Below are 18,808 nucleotides of genomic sequence, written 5' to 3'. Positions count from 1 at the left end.
TTATAAGAAATATCATTAATGCAAATTAGTTTTAATATTTGAATAATTAGTAATAAGAATAATAAATTAAATTTATTTATTAATATTTATTCATTGAAATTACCGTAAAGTTTATTGTTGTATTAATATTTATTAGTATAAATTTATATTACGGTAATCAAGTAAAATTACTGAATAATTAAATTTTTTAAATTTATTTTTATTGATGAGATAAATATTTGGTAAAAAATGAGAAAAAAAATCTATAATATAATGTATAAAATGACTTAATTATAGAAAATGTTTTCTAAAAAATCATTCATCCGTTGATACAAATGTATTGTCGATCCTCGCAATGAGTGGTCGTTATCGGGATATATCTGAGTCTCGTATAGTATTCCCAAATCATTCAATTTAGACATTAATAACATAGAGTGCTGTGAGTGTACGTTATCTATCAAAATAATATAACTGTTAATTAATTTTCTGCATAAAAATGTTTGATAACTACACCGACCGTCAGCCGTCCCAAAAGCAATGAGTAGTCGTTTATTTCTTAGGTAATCCACTTTATTTAACACATCCGACCTGTTGTAAGCTTTCTGGTTATCAAAAGGCCATCCCATATACCGTTCCACATAAACAGAATCTATAATATTAAGAAAAATGTAGACAAACTAAAAACATTAATAAATAATTAATGATTTTGCATGACTTACCGTAAAACATCCAATTAGTTACCGGAGCTACAGCTATACCGCACTGGAAAACTGGATCTTTATAGTCGAGTGCGAGTGACATAAGTGTCACATATGCCCCATAACTCCAGCCCCAGATGCATATAAAACGTCTGTCTATGAATTCTAGATTATCCCTCAGATGTCTGTAATATTTTTCAGTTTATTTAATATTATAAATTAAAATTAAAAAACAGTCAATTAATATACCATACCTTGCGGTTACTATTGTATCCATGACTTCAACATTACCTAAATTCTTATAGATTTCATGCAAATATTTTGATCCCTTATTATCAGTACCTCTGCCATCAATTCGTCCGTAAATGACACTCATATTTGATGCCAAATGTGATCCCCAATGATTGATCCTATATTTGTCAATAACCATTTGACTGCCCGGTCCTCCATAGACTTCAATCATAAGCGGGTATTTCTTTTGTCGGTCAAAATTTCGCGGCAAAACCAGTTCAACGTTAGAGTCTATGAATTATAATTTAATTAATTAAGAATTTATTAACAAAAATAAGTCAAAGTAATAGTTTTTATACAAAATTTGTCGTCTGTTTTAATCTTAAGTTTTCTGATCTCTGGTATTGACTTTTCTCTTAATTTTTGACGCAATTTTTGGTTGTCATCCAACTCAGTAATCAAAGAATTATTTTTGGTTCGTCTGATCTCAACTCTTGGTACACCCGGTCCCTCACAATTCAATACATAATAGTCTATCTTTTCATTAAAGTAAACATTATTATAGAAACAACTGTCACTTAAATGACAGGTCAAACAAATCGGATCTAAATTTGGTTCATTATCTATCTGGACAGCCATCAGATGACGCAATTCTGGCTTTTCCGGTAATGTTGACAAAAAATACCTAATAATTTTTAAAAATATTTATTAATAAACTAATTTATACAGAATCTTAATCAACTAACACAGTATCTTCATCTTCATTATAGGCCACGATTTGAATGATATCAAACAAGCCTTTAGTTAGGTATTTCACGGTTTGGTTCTGTATTATTATAATTATGTGTAAAATTAATTTCAAATTTATAGAAATATAAAAACAAAATACTGACTTCAATGCTAACAAGTGCCACGTGATGATAATAACCCGCCGATGGGTTTATCAGTTCAGGTAACTTAATAAAGTATCCGTTATGTTTGACTGCGGATACGGGTGCCTGATATAGATCTATCCAACTGTTAGCCGACTCTACCGTAAAGGTCTTCAAAAAAACATTCAAAAATTAAATTGTAATATATTTAATATTTATTAATATTTATTAATATTTATTAATATTTATTAATATTTATTAATATTTATTAATATTTATTAATATTTATTAATATTTATTAATATTTATTAATATCATACAGTATTGCAATTCCAGCGTTTCTTTCTATCGCAAACATCAATGACTGAAAAATTTTGAGCTCTGGATAACCACGTTATGGTAAATCTATTGCTGTCCAACCATCCGACTGCTGTTATATAATGTTCCCTAAAATTGTAAATCACTTATACTATAATAGATTTAAATATTATTTTTTAAACAATAACTTACTGTTTTTTAATAATATCTGGAGGATTGATATGAATTATCTCAATGTTTTCAATTGATTCGTTGAGATTAACTACAAATACTTCAACCGTCGGATTATTTCTTCCAGGCTTTGGATATCTAAGCGCCACTTCTGATGGATACTGATTACTACTCAAATTATAGTATTGTCCAAAATAAGGCCACGTAATGATGTCTACTTTGGAATCGTTAATCTTAGCGAAAACCAGATGAGAACCGTCGGGTGACACCCAAAATGCTTTCTCCATTTCCAGTATCTCTTCCTCATAAACCCAATCGCAATATCCATTATATATTAAATTTGTGGCACCGGTAGTTGTGAGCTGTATGGGTGCAGCATAAGCATATGGCTTATAGTAGAGATTATTTTTATAGACAAATATTATTTGAGTATCTCTTGGACCCCATTCTGCGTATTGGATGAGTTTATTACCAAATTGATGGTCATCTTCTGATATCAACTCTATTAATGTACTATAATTGCAATTGTTTTTCATTAAGAAATTGAATCAATAAATATATATTTTAAATTAATTTACTTATTAATAATATCATAAATACGATATTTAGATATAGTTGAGTGTCTAAATGTTTTGCTTGTATCGTATGGCGATAACAGATAATCCAAGTTCTTAGATAAGAGATCACCAGTCAGTTCCGATGACAACTATATATATATATTAAAAATTTAACTTTTAATTATTTAAATATTATGTAATTTAATAGCTTTTATTTTATTAAGACATACAACAGTCTGGTTTTGAATAAGCACTTGTTTTTGGTTTAATGTTGGCTCAAATGTACATAAATTGCTGTCTTCATCGTAAAAGATAATTTTATTGCCACTCCACGAGCCATTGAACAGTTGTGGTGACAGTACACCCAATAATATATCATTTAATGTAATGGGTTCACTGCCACCTAAATAGTCGTCAGATGTTAACGATGAGGCAAATCCTGTATTACAAAATATTTTTATATTATTAATATTTTAAGTCATTTGTTTTTATAATTAAAAATATTATTTAATGAATATTAATAATAATAATAAATTAAAATAAATATTTATTTTTGTCTCAAAAAATAAATCATACCTTTTGAATGACTTTTAGTGGTCTTATAAGTAGTAAGAAGTACTCCCAATATGACACACAAACAGATTATAAATAGTGAACAAACAACGAAATTATAAAAACTTAATTTATACCATCGATTATCTTCACGGACTAAATGCTAAAATTGAAATCAATATTAATTAATAAAATAAATCATTAATACTTATAAAACATACAAATAAAATCTCTATATTTAACAAATAATTAAACAACAGATTTTTAATTGTAATACAAGTAAATTTAAATATATAAAAACAATTTAAACGGTAAATATTATCAGTGATTACCCGAGAGTTGAGAGCATGTGACGGCCGATTGAACTGAGCAGTAGTTCGGCCGCTGTCGGCGTCCACCCGACTCATCGATAAAATTGCAATATTATTGGCGTATATGTTATCTTTAATGTCCTGTAATTCCATACTTTTATCTTTTACTTTTATCACTTTTTAATAATTATTTATTATATATATATATACTAACAATAATTTAATAATAATTTATAACTATTTTTTATTAAATATAGTTGACTTGATAATCACAAATAACATTTACATTTACTAAATACAATTTAAATATCAATTGTTGAGTAAAACCTTTTAAAAGATAATATTTAATTTCATATATATTATTCAATGGTTTTTATTTTCACTGTTATATGATTGAAAAAATTTATAAATTTAAATATAATAGTTATAGTTATAGTGATTAAGTAATTGGATCCAATTTATAGTCATTCATTATATATATAATATTTGAATGTCTTGATATCTGATACTTTTAAATACATATCTTTAATATTTTTGTCAATCGTATTATCATTTTATTAAAACTGATTAAATTGAACTTTTGGAAAATTTCAATATATTAATATATTTTTATTTAGTACTATGAAGTTTTTAACAAAATATTTATTTATTATTATTCTATAAATATTTAGATGAGATTTTTTTCATTTACATTAAAAATTCACAAAATATAACAGTAATACACAAATAAAAAGAATAGTTTTAATTTACAATCAATATTATAGAAAATAATAACAAATGTTAACAAAACTATCTAACTTTAGGAAAAATCAAATCCAAAATTGCTTTAATAAATGTTTGATAAGCACTTCCCAGTGTTTTAATAAATGATTGAGACTTTAATGGTTGTGATTAACATTACTCATAATTAGAGCACAGAATCTTTATAAACTAGAAAATTGTGTTTATTTTATATCATATTTAATATAATATAATAAATTAATTAAATTCATATATAGACAAACTTTATTACAACTTTCACATATTTTGTATATTTATAAACTACTATATATATATTGTAGTACATTACTTAAAACCCATTTAAATATCAGTAGTATCTATAGCTTAACCTACTGATTATAAATATTATATTATCAAAAATAATTGACACAATGTTTTAATTGGCAAATTAAATATATATATATATATATATATTTACATATCACTTGTATTAAAAATATGTTTGTTTTTTAATATATAATAATCATTTAGATCATATCGAAGCTGTATTGTTGTGGATATAATTGGCAGTCATTTCAATGAAAATTAACTGTAATATTGTGCTAAAAATGCAAACATATTGTTGAATACGAGGGCACACCTGTTGTATATTTTAACATTATTTGTCACTTGAAAATTATTTGAAATTTTATTATTTATTATTATGTCACACATGATATGTTACTTTTAATAACCACAATAATATAAATACTATATTACATATATAATACATAGCCAATACTCATGTCTATTATTTATTGATATAAAATAATACAATAATTTATTTTAATGCCATACAAATTGGCGCTAACTTTCACTCTCTAACAGGTTTTAATCCCTTTATCTGTCAAATCAATTACCTGTATTTTAATATGAAATCATCAATTATTACTCTATTATTCACAAAAATGTATTTATGAATTATTTTTGTATTTAACTTATTTATAAATGTTTTTCCATTTATGTTAGCTTTGTATTTAAATTGATTTTAATATTCATATAAGTTGACTGCTAAATTTGAAAGCAACTCAACAATTTTTATACAAATTTTTATACAAATTTTTTGAAAACTTTCCAAAACGTGTGGTATTGAGTGAGTGAGTGAGTGAGTGTGWGTGTGTGTGTGTGTGTGTGTGTGTGTGTGTGTGTGTTATAGTTTTTGATATAAATGCCAATTTAGGTCAAAGTTGATATACATAATCACGAAAATGAAGTTTGTCTTAATTGGAAATAATCAATAGTTTAAAAGTTCAAATTTATGGCTTTTTTATTTTATTGAAAATTAATGTAATGTCCGTCTAATGAGTATTTAAGACAAAATTGAGGTCAACTTTGATTCGGCTGTAGGTTTAGTATGTGTCCTCTTTTAGTGTAAATACCGGCTCTCACTAATCCGTATCATATTTACATTAATAACAAATTTTATTTAGGGGTGATTCACATATCACGTTCTCACTTTTTAAGAAATCTAGACCCCCGTATTATCTAAATGCGAACGTTCTTAAAGTTTCTACCCCCTCGTTCGCAAAAGTTCGATTTGGCTAACCCCCTCCTTCAAGTGCGAAAGTAATATGTGAACCACCCCTTATTTAAAAAATTGATGTTTTATAAATCTTAATATATCAATTGTTGAAAACTTTCATCTAAATAATATTAATCAATGATTACAAATTACTAAATGATTTATTTAAACTTTACTTTTATTATAGATTTTTGATAAATTAATGGATAATAAGCTTTACCCAATACAGTATAACCGTATTAACCCCCAGTGTCTGTTCTACCCTAAGGTATGGGATACACCTCTCCCGCTGATCAGTGGTGGCATTGGGAGGTAACCGGTCCCTTATAGCCACTTAATTGAAGATATATAATATTTAAGTTTAGATAAATTAGTATTGTACCAATATACATTATACAATACAATATAAAATTTAAAGATTCGCTTTAAGTTTGTAAATAAAGTCTAATTTATAAATATTAATATATAGAGTAGTGATTGTGAAATCATGACATCGTTTAAAATTATTTTTAAAATTAATTTATAACAAATATTATTACAAATTTACAAATATTATTCTATTACTTATTATTGATTTATTTATTCATTATTTTAATTAATTTTAAAATATAATATGAATATTGATAAAAATACAATAAATTAATCATATAATTTATTAATTTTGATAATAAAGTTCAAAATTTTATAAAAAGTAATTTCTATACTAAATCATTTAGTAGACAAACAAATTAATATGCAATTTATTGATATATAATTAATGAATAAGTTTAAATACAATTATAAATTCAATTATAATTATGATTGAATATAATGTTTTGTATATAATATACAACAACTCATAACTGATGCGACCTTAATATAAGTCTTAAATTATGTCATACAGTATAACATCTGAATAAACCTTGAGTTATAATACTAGTTATCATACATTTCTTAAATCTCTCTCTCTCTCTCTCTCTCTCTCTCTCTCTCTCTCTCTGCGCACACTTTCCTCGAAATACCACTTTTTCAAATAATATTTGTAAAGAAAAGTGAAATTAAATAACTTTATTTGTTTAAATCAATGTTTGTTTCATCCCAACCACTGAAAAATCACTGTCTATTATACAATTCAATGTTAAATTTATTATTGCTAAACATAGCATTTAATAATTAAAATAATTACTGTATATTATAATTAAAAAAATTATTTGATGTGTTGTTTCAACTGTAATACCAGTTTTGTATTATAATACAAATAGTTGGTTAACAGTTCACTTATATATTATATTATGTATTTCCTTTATGTCTTATAAAAGTTATCTTATTATTAAATAATTAAACAGTTATTTAATAAAACTGATACTAAAGTCACTATTATTTATAATGTCGTGAATATAACTAAACTCAACATTTAAAATTTGTAACTATTTTTAAAATTATATTATTTAACAAAAATGTGCAACATTTACTTATATATAAAAATAATTTATCTTTCCATTATTATAATAGGCAAGTCTATAAATCTAAAAATGTAAATTTATATATTAATTATGAATTTTAGAGAAAAAAATTAATTAATTAAAATAAATGATTATTTAGTTTAATTATTTAGTTATTTAAAATAATATAAGTTTAAGAAAAGTAATGTAAAATAATTTGTTAGATTTTTAATAAAACTTTTTTAAATATATAGTCAATTGTCAAACACCCGACTTGTCAGACACACCTCAAGAGGAAATAAGAGTATTTAGTGGTGACATTGCATTCATTGATTGCGTTGTAAGAAACGGTAGTTTACATACAGTTTTGTGGAAATATTATGAGAACAGCAAAAGTGATGCCAAGTTATTGTCAGCTAATAAAGTAATAATTAGTGACGAAAAGCGGTATTCTGTTATACATAATGAAGGTTTGTAACAATTATTTATATTTAATAAATTATAAATTTTAATTACTTAAAAAAATTATTGATAAACTATTTTATGTAGATATGGACCGATGGGTATTGCAAATAAACTTAACAAAACCAACCGATTCGGGTCTATATGTATGTGAAGTGAATTCTGTGCCAAAACAGTCAGTTACTCGTGTTTTGTCAGTTAGTTATCCTAAAACATTACAATCTGTGTTAAAAACAAATGTTACGGTAATTTCCGATGATTTTGATCACAACTTTACCGAATGTTGCGCTAAGGAAGGCATACCATCGGTTTGTAACGATTTTTGTCATTTGAAGGGATTATTGAATCAAACGCCGAGAGCACACATATTTGCCATATGCTATGCGCACATGTCATCAATAGTCAAGTGTTTGACCGACGGTCGCAATCATATGCCATGTTGTGAGCGCCAGAATATTCCGCGCATATGTCTCGGTTCGTGTGCCGGCAAATACAGTCTGACCACTGCTCTCGAGCACATCACTTGCTTAGACTACGCGACGCCAACTCTTTCATGTATAGCTGAAGGCATGCAAATATTGCCGCCGCCGCCCAGGGATGTCATAGTTGAGGTCACCAGTCCGTCACAAGTAAGTTGTTTATAGACATTCATAAAATGTAAATAAAATTTAATATATATATAATATAAAATAATAACCCATAAGTTTTTTTTAACATAATTATGACTTATCTTATGTAGATTTTAGTCAAATGGGAACAAAACCCGGTTAAGAGTCATTCATTGATAGATAACTATGAACTAAATATCACTGAATTGCATTCATTTGATCCAAAAACGTGGTCATTGAATAAATCCAGTAAATATAGTCCTCCCATAACTCGCAGCGAAATATCAGAAAACATGAAGAAATTGCATAAATTGGATAATAAAGTGAATACTTATATAATATATACAAATCAAACACAATTTACAATCAATGGTCTTAAAGAGGCGACAATGTATGAAATTGAAATGAAATCAATCAACAAATATGGCACAAGTGTTACATCCAATGGTATTCGTGTCATAACAGAGTCACATATACCGCACCATAGCTTGGAAAAGGATTCAAAGAAACCGATCTCTTCTCTGAAATTCAACAAAACTGCATCTTTTGCACCAAATCTTAGAAAGTGTTGCTCTGATAGTGGCGTTAAATCCGATTTTTGTTTGAATACGTTATGCGATCCGACAAATGCTGAAGAGGCCACTGTCGGTGATATTAGTTTCTGTGCCCAATACGCTAATATCACTTTCAAATGTTTATCACCCGATCATGACGTCACGTAAGTTATAATTTTCAAGTTTTAGTTTTATAAAATTAATGTTCATTTTATTTTTTTAAATATAACATTTGAATCAAATGACTAATAATTTACATATAGTAATTATACAGCAAATTACAGTATAAGTTATCATAGTTATTGAATTATGTAAATTACTTATTAAATCATTAATTATTTATTATATATTGTATATAATTAATAATTCATATTTTAGCTGAAATATACTATATTTATATGTAATTAATTTAAAATGCAAATTAAATGACAACTTATTATACAATTTTTTATGTTTCCTTAAATTATTTATATTTATAGAATTATAATTTATAATACATTAATTACCTGTTAATAATTAAGTTATATTTATTATATTTTATTTCGGTATAAAATATAGAAATTGTTGTGAAGAGCGGGGAGTTTCGCAATTTTGTCAACACCTATGTAGCGGACAATTAGTTAAAACAGATTTCCGACATTTTATATGTCTTCACTATATTCCTGCTTTCTCTTCGTGTATATTGGAGTCAAAAGGTCTGTTGACAAGTGAACCGCGAAATGTTGTCATTGCGAGCAAACACCAGGACTGGGCACTTATCAAATGGTCGCCACCATTGAAACTATCAGAAACAGTACTTAAATATCACGTCCACATCCGTGAATTAGATCCAGAGATCGATGAGGGATATTCTGTAGAACCGACTCTTAGATCTCCATATCTAATCGATGGACTAAAACCGGGTATTAAATATGAAATTTATTTAACGGCAATCAATAAGTTCGGTATGAGTCGCGGTTCGTCTCGAATAATCTTTAAGACGAAGGAACCGGAATCTAATGAAGACATTGAGTTACAACAGTCGGACTCGAGTGTTGGCTATAATGAGACGGCATGTTGTCAGCGGGCAGTTATACCTGATATATGTTTGCCGTTATGTAGTTATCATTTGAAGATCAATGACGGCTTACAGTTGGGTGCGTTATGCGCTGATCACAGAACTATTAGAACAATGGTTCGGTGTTTAGCCGGTGGTCGCGACCACAGACCTTGTTGTGAGCGAAGAGGTGTTTCCAATGAATGTCTTGATGTATGTATTGGAACAATAAATCAATCACCACTTGCTATTGGTGTCAAGTGCTCTAAATATAGCGGACGTATATTGCAGTGTATGGTTGAAGGCGCCGACTCTTTGCCCGGTATTCCCGAAAACTTTCACTCAACTTTGGTCACCAAAACATCCATACACTTGCAATGGAACGCCTCTAAGACTGACATTAGATCGGGTCTGAAGCATATGACTTACCAAATAAGATATTCATTCATTGACTCAGAAATACCTCCTCATCCTTATGATGACAACTATTCCATACGAATCAACGTTAGTGACACCAAATTAGTGTTGACTGATCTAAAACCCGACACTCGATATAGTATTTATGTGGTGGCTGTCAATCCTTATGGTTATTCAATGCCGTCTTTAGTATTGTTGGTTACAACTCAAAGAGACAATGAAGACGAACGCCAAGAGATCATTCGTTCTCAATTAGGTCCACCCCATGGCATACAAGTTATCCAACAGACCACTGAATCCTTATCTTTTAAGTGGTTACCACCATATTATATACCACCAGATGCTTCGCTAATATATGAAGTCTACTTTAAAAGAGTGACCAACGAATCGAGTGGACAACAGTCCGCTTGGAATATAACCGATACTTTCGCTAATATTATAGATATAAATGATCTCAATTACAACACTCAATATGCACTGGCAGTCAAAGCTAAAACAGACACCGGAAAGAAAAGTGTATTATCGGAAACAGTGTTGGCCTGGACTGACCCATCAACACCTTTAAAATTAAGTTCACCAAAATTGGAACCGTTAGGTCCAGTCATTGAGGGCGAAATGTTGACTGTCAAGTGTGATGCCAGTGGTAATCCCATTCCTACCATAAGTGTCTTTGTTAATGGAGTGTTAGCTAAAAGCGAAGAAACTCGACATTTAATATATAAATTAGATTACGTTCAAAGAAATCTAACCTCAATCTCATGTCAGGCCACTAATGCTGAGACTCTTAATAATAATTCAATATTTCCGTCACAAAGTCATCTCGAAGTGAGAGTCAGATGTAAGTATTTGTTAAGTTTTGCTGTCTTATCACTAATGGTTAACATCTTTTCAGTCGCACCTACTATTAAAATCAATCGTCAGCCAAGTGTTGCAGCAAAATATGGATCAGCTCAGCTTAAATGTCAATACTCTGGTAATCCACAGCCAAAAATCCAATTCTTTAGAGATCTCAGAAACAAATCCGAACTCAAGAGTAATCTTAACACACAAATCAAAATTATTCCCCACTCAACGGTATTTATTAAATTGGTTTTAATATTATATTTATCAAAATTGATTTGCTATTAAATGACTAGAAATCATCGACATGGGTTGCAACTGTCACCATCAATAGGGTCACTGAATCAGATGCCGGTCAATATATATGCATTGCAACCAATGAATATGGGAGAGAAACGGCTGTTATTAATCTTAAAGTTGAATCACATATGTCATCAAATCGTAGCACATATTGTAAGTCTATATATTTCTTTAATTGTATGCAATTAACTAGTTTTGTATCAATCAAACAATCACTTGACAGCCTGTTGTCAAAATGAAGGAGTGCCTGAAATATGTCTACCGGTTTGCAAACAGGAGATTGACTTTAATATGCTATTTAATAGACCCCAATGTTTCAGTGAACTAAACAAATTCATGTTTTGCGCGGCCGGTAATTACCATTATTTCAACATTTTATGAATTCATTTTGAAATAAAATTCATATTTTCATTTAAACAGATGGTAGCGATCATCGGGACTGTTGTCTTCGTAGAGATGTTTCACGTGATTGTCTTCATTGGTGCGCTGGTTATAAAGTCAGTAAACCATCGCTATGTTTATTATCATCTGTTAGAGACATCTTAAGTTGTTTTAAAGAAGGCAATGCTTTGTTACCATCAATGCCTCTCAATGTCAGAGTTGGTGAGCTATTGTCGGATAATAAAGTTGTTATCAGTTGGGAAAAACCTGCCAAAAACTCTGAAGCGGTTCAGTGGTATAATGTTTATTGGAAAAGAGTCGGCTCTAAGGACTTAGATTCAGACCGAACCGATCAACTCGGATATGAATTACATAACTTAGATCCGCACCAAACTTATGAGTTTTTAGTAAAGAGTTCCAACTATTATGGCACCAGTGCTTTAGCAGATCCTCTCGTCATTAATATAAGACAGATTGAGATGGAAAATGAAGATTTTAATAGATCGGTACTAAAGATATTGTTATTTTCTATTATCGTAATGATTATTATGGTTGTAATGGGAGTAATAGGATATTATGCATTCAAACGAACTAATTTGTTAAATAAATTCCGATCTAATGATCCGGGATTTGGTGTGTCGTTCGCTAATCAGGGATATGTTAACGATAGCCTTCAAATGCAAGACAACACATATAGAGACTCTAATAATAACGAGAGGCCTACTGTTGAAATCAGAATGAATTAATATTTAATTAATGTTTATATATATTTCTAATTTATATATAATGTACATAATTGTTAATAAACTTTTTAAAATTGTTATTTTTTAAAAATAAAAGTTATTTAATTTTAGTAAATAAAATTTTTTAAAATGTTAAATTGAAAATCATTTTCAACTAATTTACTGTATAATAACAGTTGTTATGATTGGATTTAGTAAAAATTTAACTCTTGATTTTTTAAATGAGCGATTTTAACATTTATGATCTAATTCCTAATTATGCGTTAATTATAGACAAAAATAAATATTTTGCAGTTATGTGTCCCTAAAATTTATAAAAATTTCATTCAATGCCATAATTTTGCTTAATTTTGTTGAGCAACGCATCACATGTTTTCTTGGCGTCGCCTAAAAGCATAGATGTGTTGGGATTAAAAAATATTGGATTATCCACAGCTGCGTATCCAACACCAAGACTTCGTTTCATAACAATTACCTAAAAAATAATAATATTTTACTAATTTATTTATCATAAATGCATTCATTAATTACTTGTTTGGATTTCCAAACTTTAAGAACAGGCATTCCAGCAATTATAGAGTTGGGATCGTCTTCTGCGGCAGAATTAACCGTATCATTGGCACCGATCACTAATGTCAGATCAGTGTCGGAAAAATCGTCATTTATTTCGTCCATTTCAAGCACCTGATCATAGGGTACTCCGGCCTCAGCGAGCAATACATTAAGTTGTCCCGGCATACGACCGGCCACTGGATGAATACCAAAGCGAACATTTTTACCCTTTTCTTTCAATATCTTAACCATTTCTGCTAACGGATATTGAGCTTTGGCTACACATAGGCCATAGCCGGGGGTAATAATAATATTTTTGGCCTCACATATAGATTCGACGCTCGTGTCTACATTCCATTCGGTATGAGTTCCGGTTATTTCTTTAGCCGGTCCGGAGGCTGTTTGGCCAAAACCACCGAGTATTACGTTAGGCAACGAACGGTTCATTGCCTAAAATACAAATTAAATAATTAAATAATCAAATATATCATTATAACAACAAAATAACCTTGCACATAATATATGATAGAATGGCACCACTGGAACCAATAAGTGCGCCAACAATTGTCATCAGATTGTTATTCAACATAAAACCTTCGGCACAAAGAGCCCATCCGGAGTAACTGTTTAATACAGTTATAACAACTGGCATATCTGCACCACCGATAGCAGATGTCAGAGTAACGCCCATTATTGTAGATAAAGCAGCCGTTGCTCCCAATGATGATAGTCCAGCCATTTGGCTCGGGTCCATGAGATAGTAGGCACCGGCACCAACTGTTCCCAACATAAGTGCCGAGTTTATAGCGTGTCTTCCCGGAAGTAAAAGTGGAGCAGAACTGAGTAGTCCTTGAAGTTTACCATAACTATAAAGTTTAAACATTTTTATAAGTTTTCATTAAAAATTCATTAAAAGAACTAACGCAATGAGAGATCCACTGAAAGTGACTCCACCGATATAAGTGCCTAAAAATAAAGCAGTTTTAATAGTCATTGCCGCCGGATCTGTTGCAAATGTCGGGAAATCGTGAATATATGTCGCAAAACATGTCAATACGGCCGCCAAACCAACCAATGAATGAAAAGCAGCGACCAATTGAGGTAAATCAGTTATTTCAATTTTCTTGGCAATCCCTAAACCTAAAGCTCCCCCACCCGTCATACACGCGGCGATTTGAATGGCTAACTCAGGAGTTATGTCCATTAGACCCAATGTTGCGATCAAACCCGATGAGACACCAATCATTCCCAATGCATTTCCTAAACGCGATGTCTTTTGTGACGAAAGTCCAGCTAAAGCACCGACACAGCACAGGGATGCACCCAAATATGTCATTTGATGAATATGGGGTAAGCCATTAATTGCGGCCAAGGCATAGCCTCCAGTAAATACAGTGGCAGGAATGGCATATAAATAATTGTATTCCGGCGGATCAGTTGGCCTTTTAAACATATCTAACATTCTTTTGGTAACCAGAAAACCACCGGCAATATTGATAGTTGAAATGGTTAGAGCAGTGGCACCTAACGCTTGAGGCAAATTAGTTGGCACAACTCCGCCGCCCATCAATAATAGTCCACCGACTGCTGTAATACCAGAAATAGCGTTTGTCACAGACATTAGTGGTGAGTGAAGAGCTGGTGTTACGCCCCAAACAGTGTGATAACCAACAATACCCGAGAGACCCAAAGTTGTGGTCATTGTTGTAAATGCGGCGTTTGGCGCAACAACACCCAAACCGGTTAGTGTACCTAAAATGAAAAACTCAATTATATATTGTATAAAATACAATATAAATCTTATAAATAAAATGTAAACCTAATCCTCCGGTATATAAAAGAGCGTCTTTTAAAGTGGCCTTAAAGTAATCGGCGGGAAGTAATTCTTTTGGAGGCGCTTTAGCCAGTTTTGTATCTTTTGGTTGTGCAATCACTGGACCTACCTTAGGTGGTGGCGGTGGCCATAAAAGTTGACCATCTTTTAGGATAATAGAGCCGCGAACCACTTCATCCTCTAAATCTACATAATAACTGTCTTTATCATTCATTGACAACAAAAGTTTTGATACATTGTTAGCATAAAGTGTTGACGACTGAGTTGGCAATCGTGACGGTAGATCTGTTAGTCCAATATGAACAACATCTTTATATGAGTAAATTTCTCCCGGTTTTATGGTCTCTATATTTCCTCCTAAACATTATAAAAACAATATTTTCATAATTGATTTGAAAAATTAACAAAATATTTTTACAGTCATATCATTACCGGTTTCAGCGGCGAGATCTACGACAACAGATCCCGGTTTCATAGATTCAATCATTTTTCTTGTTATAAGAATCGGAGCCTTTTTTCCGGGAATAAGAGCAGTAGTGATAACAATATCCACTTCTTCACATTGTTTGGCAAATAATTTCATTTCTGCTTCAATGAACTCTTTTGACATTTCTTTAGCATAACCACCGATTCCTTCACCAGACTCTTTGAAGTCAACCTCTAAGAATTCGGCGCCCAATGACTCGATCTGTTCCTTAACAGCAGCTCTCGTATCAAAACCACGAACAATGGCTCCCATATTCTTAGCCGTACCAATAGCCGACAAACCGGCGACACCGCCGCCAATAACTAACACTTTAGCCGGTGGTACCTTACCAGCGGCAGTGATCTGTCCAGTAAAGAAACGGCCGAAATGATTGGCCGCTTCAATGACCGCTTTGTAACCGGCAATGTTGGCCATCGATGAGAGCGCATCAAATACCTGTGCCCTCGAGATTCTGGGCACACAATCCATGGCAAACACATTCATTTGTTTTGCAGACATTGCATCAATTAGTGGCTTATTCTGAGCCGGATATATGAAACTAATTAAAGTCGAGTTATTACGAAATGAAGTCAATTCGTCAGCAACGGGTTGTCGCACTTTGAGGATTATGTCCGATTCAAATACCGATTTTCGGTCCACAATCTTTGCACCGACCGATTCATAATCATTATTCAAGAACTTTGCCCCTAAGCCGGCATTGGTCTCCACTTTGACTGTCACTCCCTTTTTGATGAGTGTCTGTACGGCTGCCGGGGATAAGGCAACCCTTCTTTCATTATTCCAGATCTCTTTAGGCACTCCTATCGTCAGATTCTTGTAAGGAATTGAACCCAACTTTGGTTCAGCTTTTGGTGTATTCGCCGCTTTGCTTGAAGACCACCGATTCAATGATGGACTGAGATTTGTCGTCAAAAGTAACTTATAGGATGTCGTTATCTTCGACAATGAAGACAATGGGGTCGACGCCACCGATGATTTCAATAATAAATATACCATTTTATGTCTGATTTCTTCAAATTATCACCGATTATGACTAATCTTGTAATTATCAGATCATTGGTTACATTCAATGCTAACAAAATTAAAATATATTTTCAATAATACTATTCAAACATTTATCACATTTGTATTAATATTCATATAACATATTGCAAATAAACTTTAAATTTTCAAAATATATTTGTATTATTATTAATAATTAGACAAAAATATATCATTTATTTTTTTTTATATCTCTTGACATTGAATTAGTGTCTAACCATTTTATATTAAATAAATTAATTAATAAGATATATAGTATATAATATATATGATATATATATTGTAAATAATGAATTAATTCATTTCAATCTTCAAAACTACACGTTTTGTATTTATAACACAAGAAAATATGTAATTCACAAGTGTTTTAGATATCAATTGTTAAGCAATCAGTAATCAAATCAAAATATTGTTGAGTAATATGAAACCAATATATTCAACATATGATATAGTTTTCAATTATAATACATTCAAAATCTAATGCTAACAAATAATATAATACAAGTATATTATTAAACAATTATCGCAAACTTTATAATAATTTACTATTTAATTAAATAAGTTTTAAAGCAATAATAGATGAGATAATTTTGATACATATTAATGAATATGTGTTAAAACAATTAAATTATTTGTAATCAAGTGTTCAAAATATAACTTTAAAACCACTGTCTGGTTAGCAGTTAATGAGATATCACTTAAATGTAATAATTTTAACGATTATAAGCATAAAATCATCTCTAGTTTTGGCACCAAAACTACTGATGCCTTATGACTACATAGACGTCAGTTTAGGTAACAAAACATTTCAATTATTTTTAAAAACTTATTTTAAAGTCAAAGAGTGAACCAATTATCAAATATGACATTAAAAAAGTGAATCAAATTTGAATACCAGTTAATGTAGTCATATATTTGATGTCAATCTCCACATCATATCATATAATATGTTTGAAATCAATACTGTTTTGCAGTCAATTGTTTTTCTTTCAATTGTCACTGATGTTAGTCTTTAACCATTTAATTGTTTGAATCAATTGTTTGTATAATTAATAAATACTTTTTTCTCTCTAAAAATCATAAATACATTCAATTAATAATTCAATTGAATAGATAGTGAACTCAATTTGTGTTGATTATTGTTTGTCTGTTTTGTTAGACATGCGCTCAACCAATACAACCACTACTTGACAACAATTATTACATTATTATAGAGTCTAATACAGTGAACATTTTTGGAATCAACTCGGAATAAAAAATAATAATTCCTTTCAAATACAATGTTTTATAATATTTGTTGTTAAATAGAAATAAATATGATAACGTAGTTTAAGAGTGACCTAATAAGAATACACTATTAATGCTATGCACACACTTAGACCGTAAAGACCTATAATGAATGGAATGATTGTCTAATGCTATGCACACACTTAGACCGTAAAGACCTATAATGAATGAAATGATTGTCAAACTATTTGTATTTTGTTTAATAACATTTGTTGTCATAGTAACACAAAATATATATATAATTCATATTAAAAAGCCCCGAGTCTTCGCTAGATCATAAGGACTGTATAGACCGGCGAAAACCTATACTATCCATCAATTATGTATATATACAGTACAGGTATGAAAATATTAAATTAATTTAAATTAATTTAACTAAATTTTATTCTACAGTATAACTAAACTTAATATAATAATTCCATATTTAAAATCTTTTTATTATAACTTAAATATTATGTATAATTAATTAATTATAAATTTATATACAGTAGTATTATTTGTGCAAAGTTTTCTTAAATATATTATACATAATATATAATAGTAACAAAATAGGCGGAACTAGTTTTTTTTGGCTATAACTTGTTTATTTAAAGAAATATTTAAAATATTTTTTAATTGCAACTATGGTTTTCTAACACCAATACAATGATATTACCATTTCAATTTTGTATTCAATATTACCATTGATCTAGCTCATTTTGCACAAAAACTATTTAATATAACAAGAAATGCTCAAATACGTGTCTAATTATTTTTTATTAAGTATAACTTAGAATTGACAAAATTTTAATATCTCCTATAGTTTCTGAGATATCGTACCTCCCTGAGCTAGCATACCGATACCAATATAAAATTGAAATGGTAATATCACTGTA

General features: G+C 29.9%; 3 protein-coding genes across 3 annotated transcripts; 1 reads left to right on the top strand and 2 right to left on the bottom strand.

The window, feature by feature from the left end:
* Nucleotides 1-293: 293 nt before the first annotated feature.
* LOC128957940 (prolyl endopeptidase FAP-like) lies at nt 294-3,842 on the bottom strand (the record flags this gene model as incomplete). The annotated part of the gene is made up of 13 exons (XM_054303754.1): nt 3,711-3,842; nt 3,403-3,541; nt 3,057-3,265; nt 2,848-2,975; nt 2,291-2,782; nt 2,101-2,227; nt 1,802-1,951; nt 1,655-1,734; nt 1,268-1,593; nt 932-1,199; nt 699-862; nt 497-628; nt 294-433 (listed from the first exon to the last, which is right to left on the bottom strand). Coding segments are annotated over exons 1-13 (2,487 nt in total), but the record flags the coding sequence as incomplete, so codon positions are not given.
* A 2,330-nt stretch (nt 3,843-6,172) lies between these two features.
* On the top strand, nt 6,173-12,735 carry LOC128957939 (Ig-like and fibronectin type-III domain-containing protein 2). Its single transcript, XM_054303753.1, has 10 exons — nt 6,173-6,282; nt 6,389-6,399; nt 7,646-7,861; nt 7,941-8,482; nt 8,593-9,179; nt 9,574-11,306; nt 11,361-11,542; nt 11,605-11,761; nt 11,832-11,960; nt 12,029-12,735. Exons 1-10 carry the CDS (start codon nt 6,173-6,175, stop codon nt 12,733-12,735), a joined length of 4,374 nt encoding a protein of 1,457 aa, XP_054159728.1.
* A 181-nt stretch (nt 12,736-12,916) lies between these two features.
* LOC128958707 (NAD(P) transhydrogenase, mitochondrial-like) lies at nt 12,917-17,830 on the bottom strand. The gene is made up of 7 exons (XM_054304613.1): nt 17,542-17,830; nt 15,551-16,677; nt 15,104-15,475; nt 14,208-15,036; nt 13,793-14,150; nt 13,264-13,734; nt 12,917-13,207 (listed from the first exon to the last, which is right to left on the bottom strand). The coding sequence occupies exons 2-7, from the start codon at nt 16,599-16,601 to the stop codon at nt 13,055-13,057; spliced, it is 3,234 nt and encodes a 1,077-aa protein (XP_054160588.1). The 5' UTR covers nt 16,602-16,677; nt 17,542-17,830; the 3' UTR covers nt 12,917-13,054.
* Between the last annotated feature and the right edge of the window lie 978 nt (nt 17,831-18,808).

The sequence above is a fragment of the Oppia nitens genome, unplaced genomic scaffold, assembly GCF_028296485.1.
Source record: "Oppia nitens isolate AA-2021 unplaced genomic scaffold, nextdenovo-longstitch-racon4-pilon3 scaffold3_pilon_pilon_pilon, whole genome shotgun sequence".
Lineage (NCBI taxonomy): Eukaryota > Metazoa > Arthropoda > Arachnida > Sarcoptiformes > Oppiidae > Oppia > Oppia nitens.
This window is presented reverse-complemented; position numbering and strand designations above follow the sequence as displayed.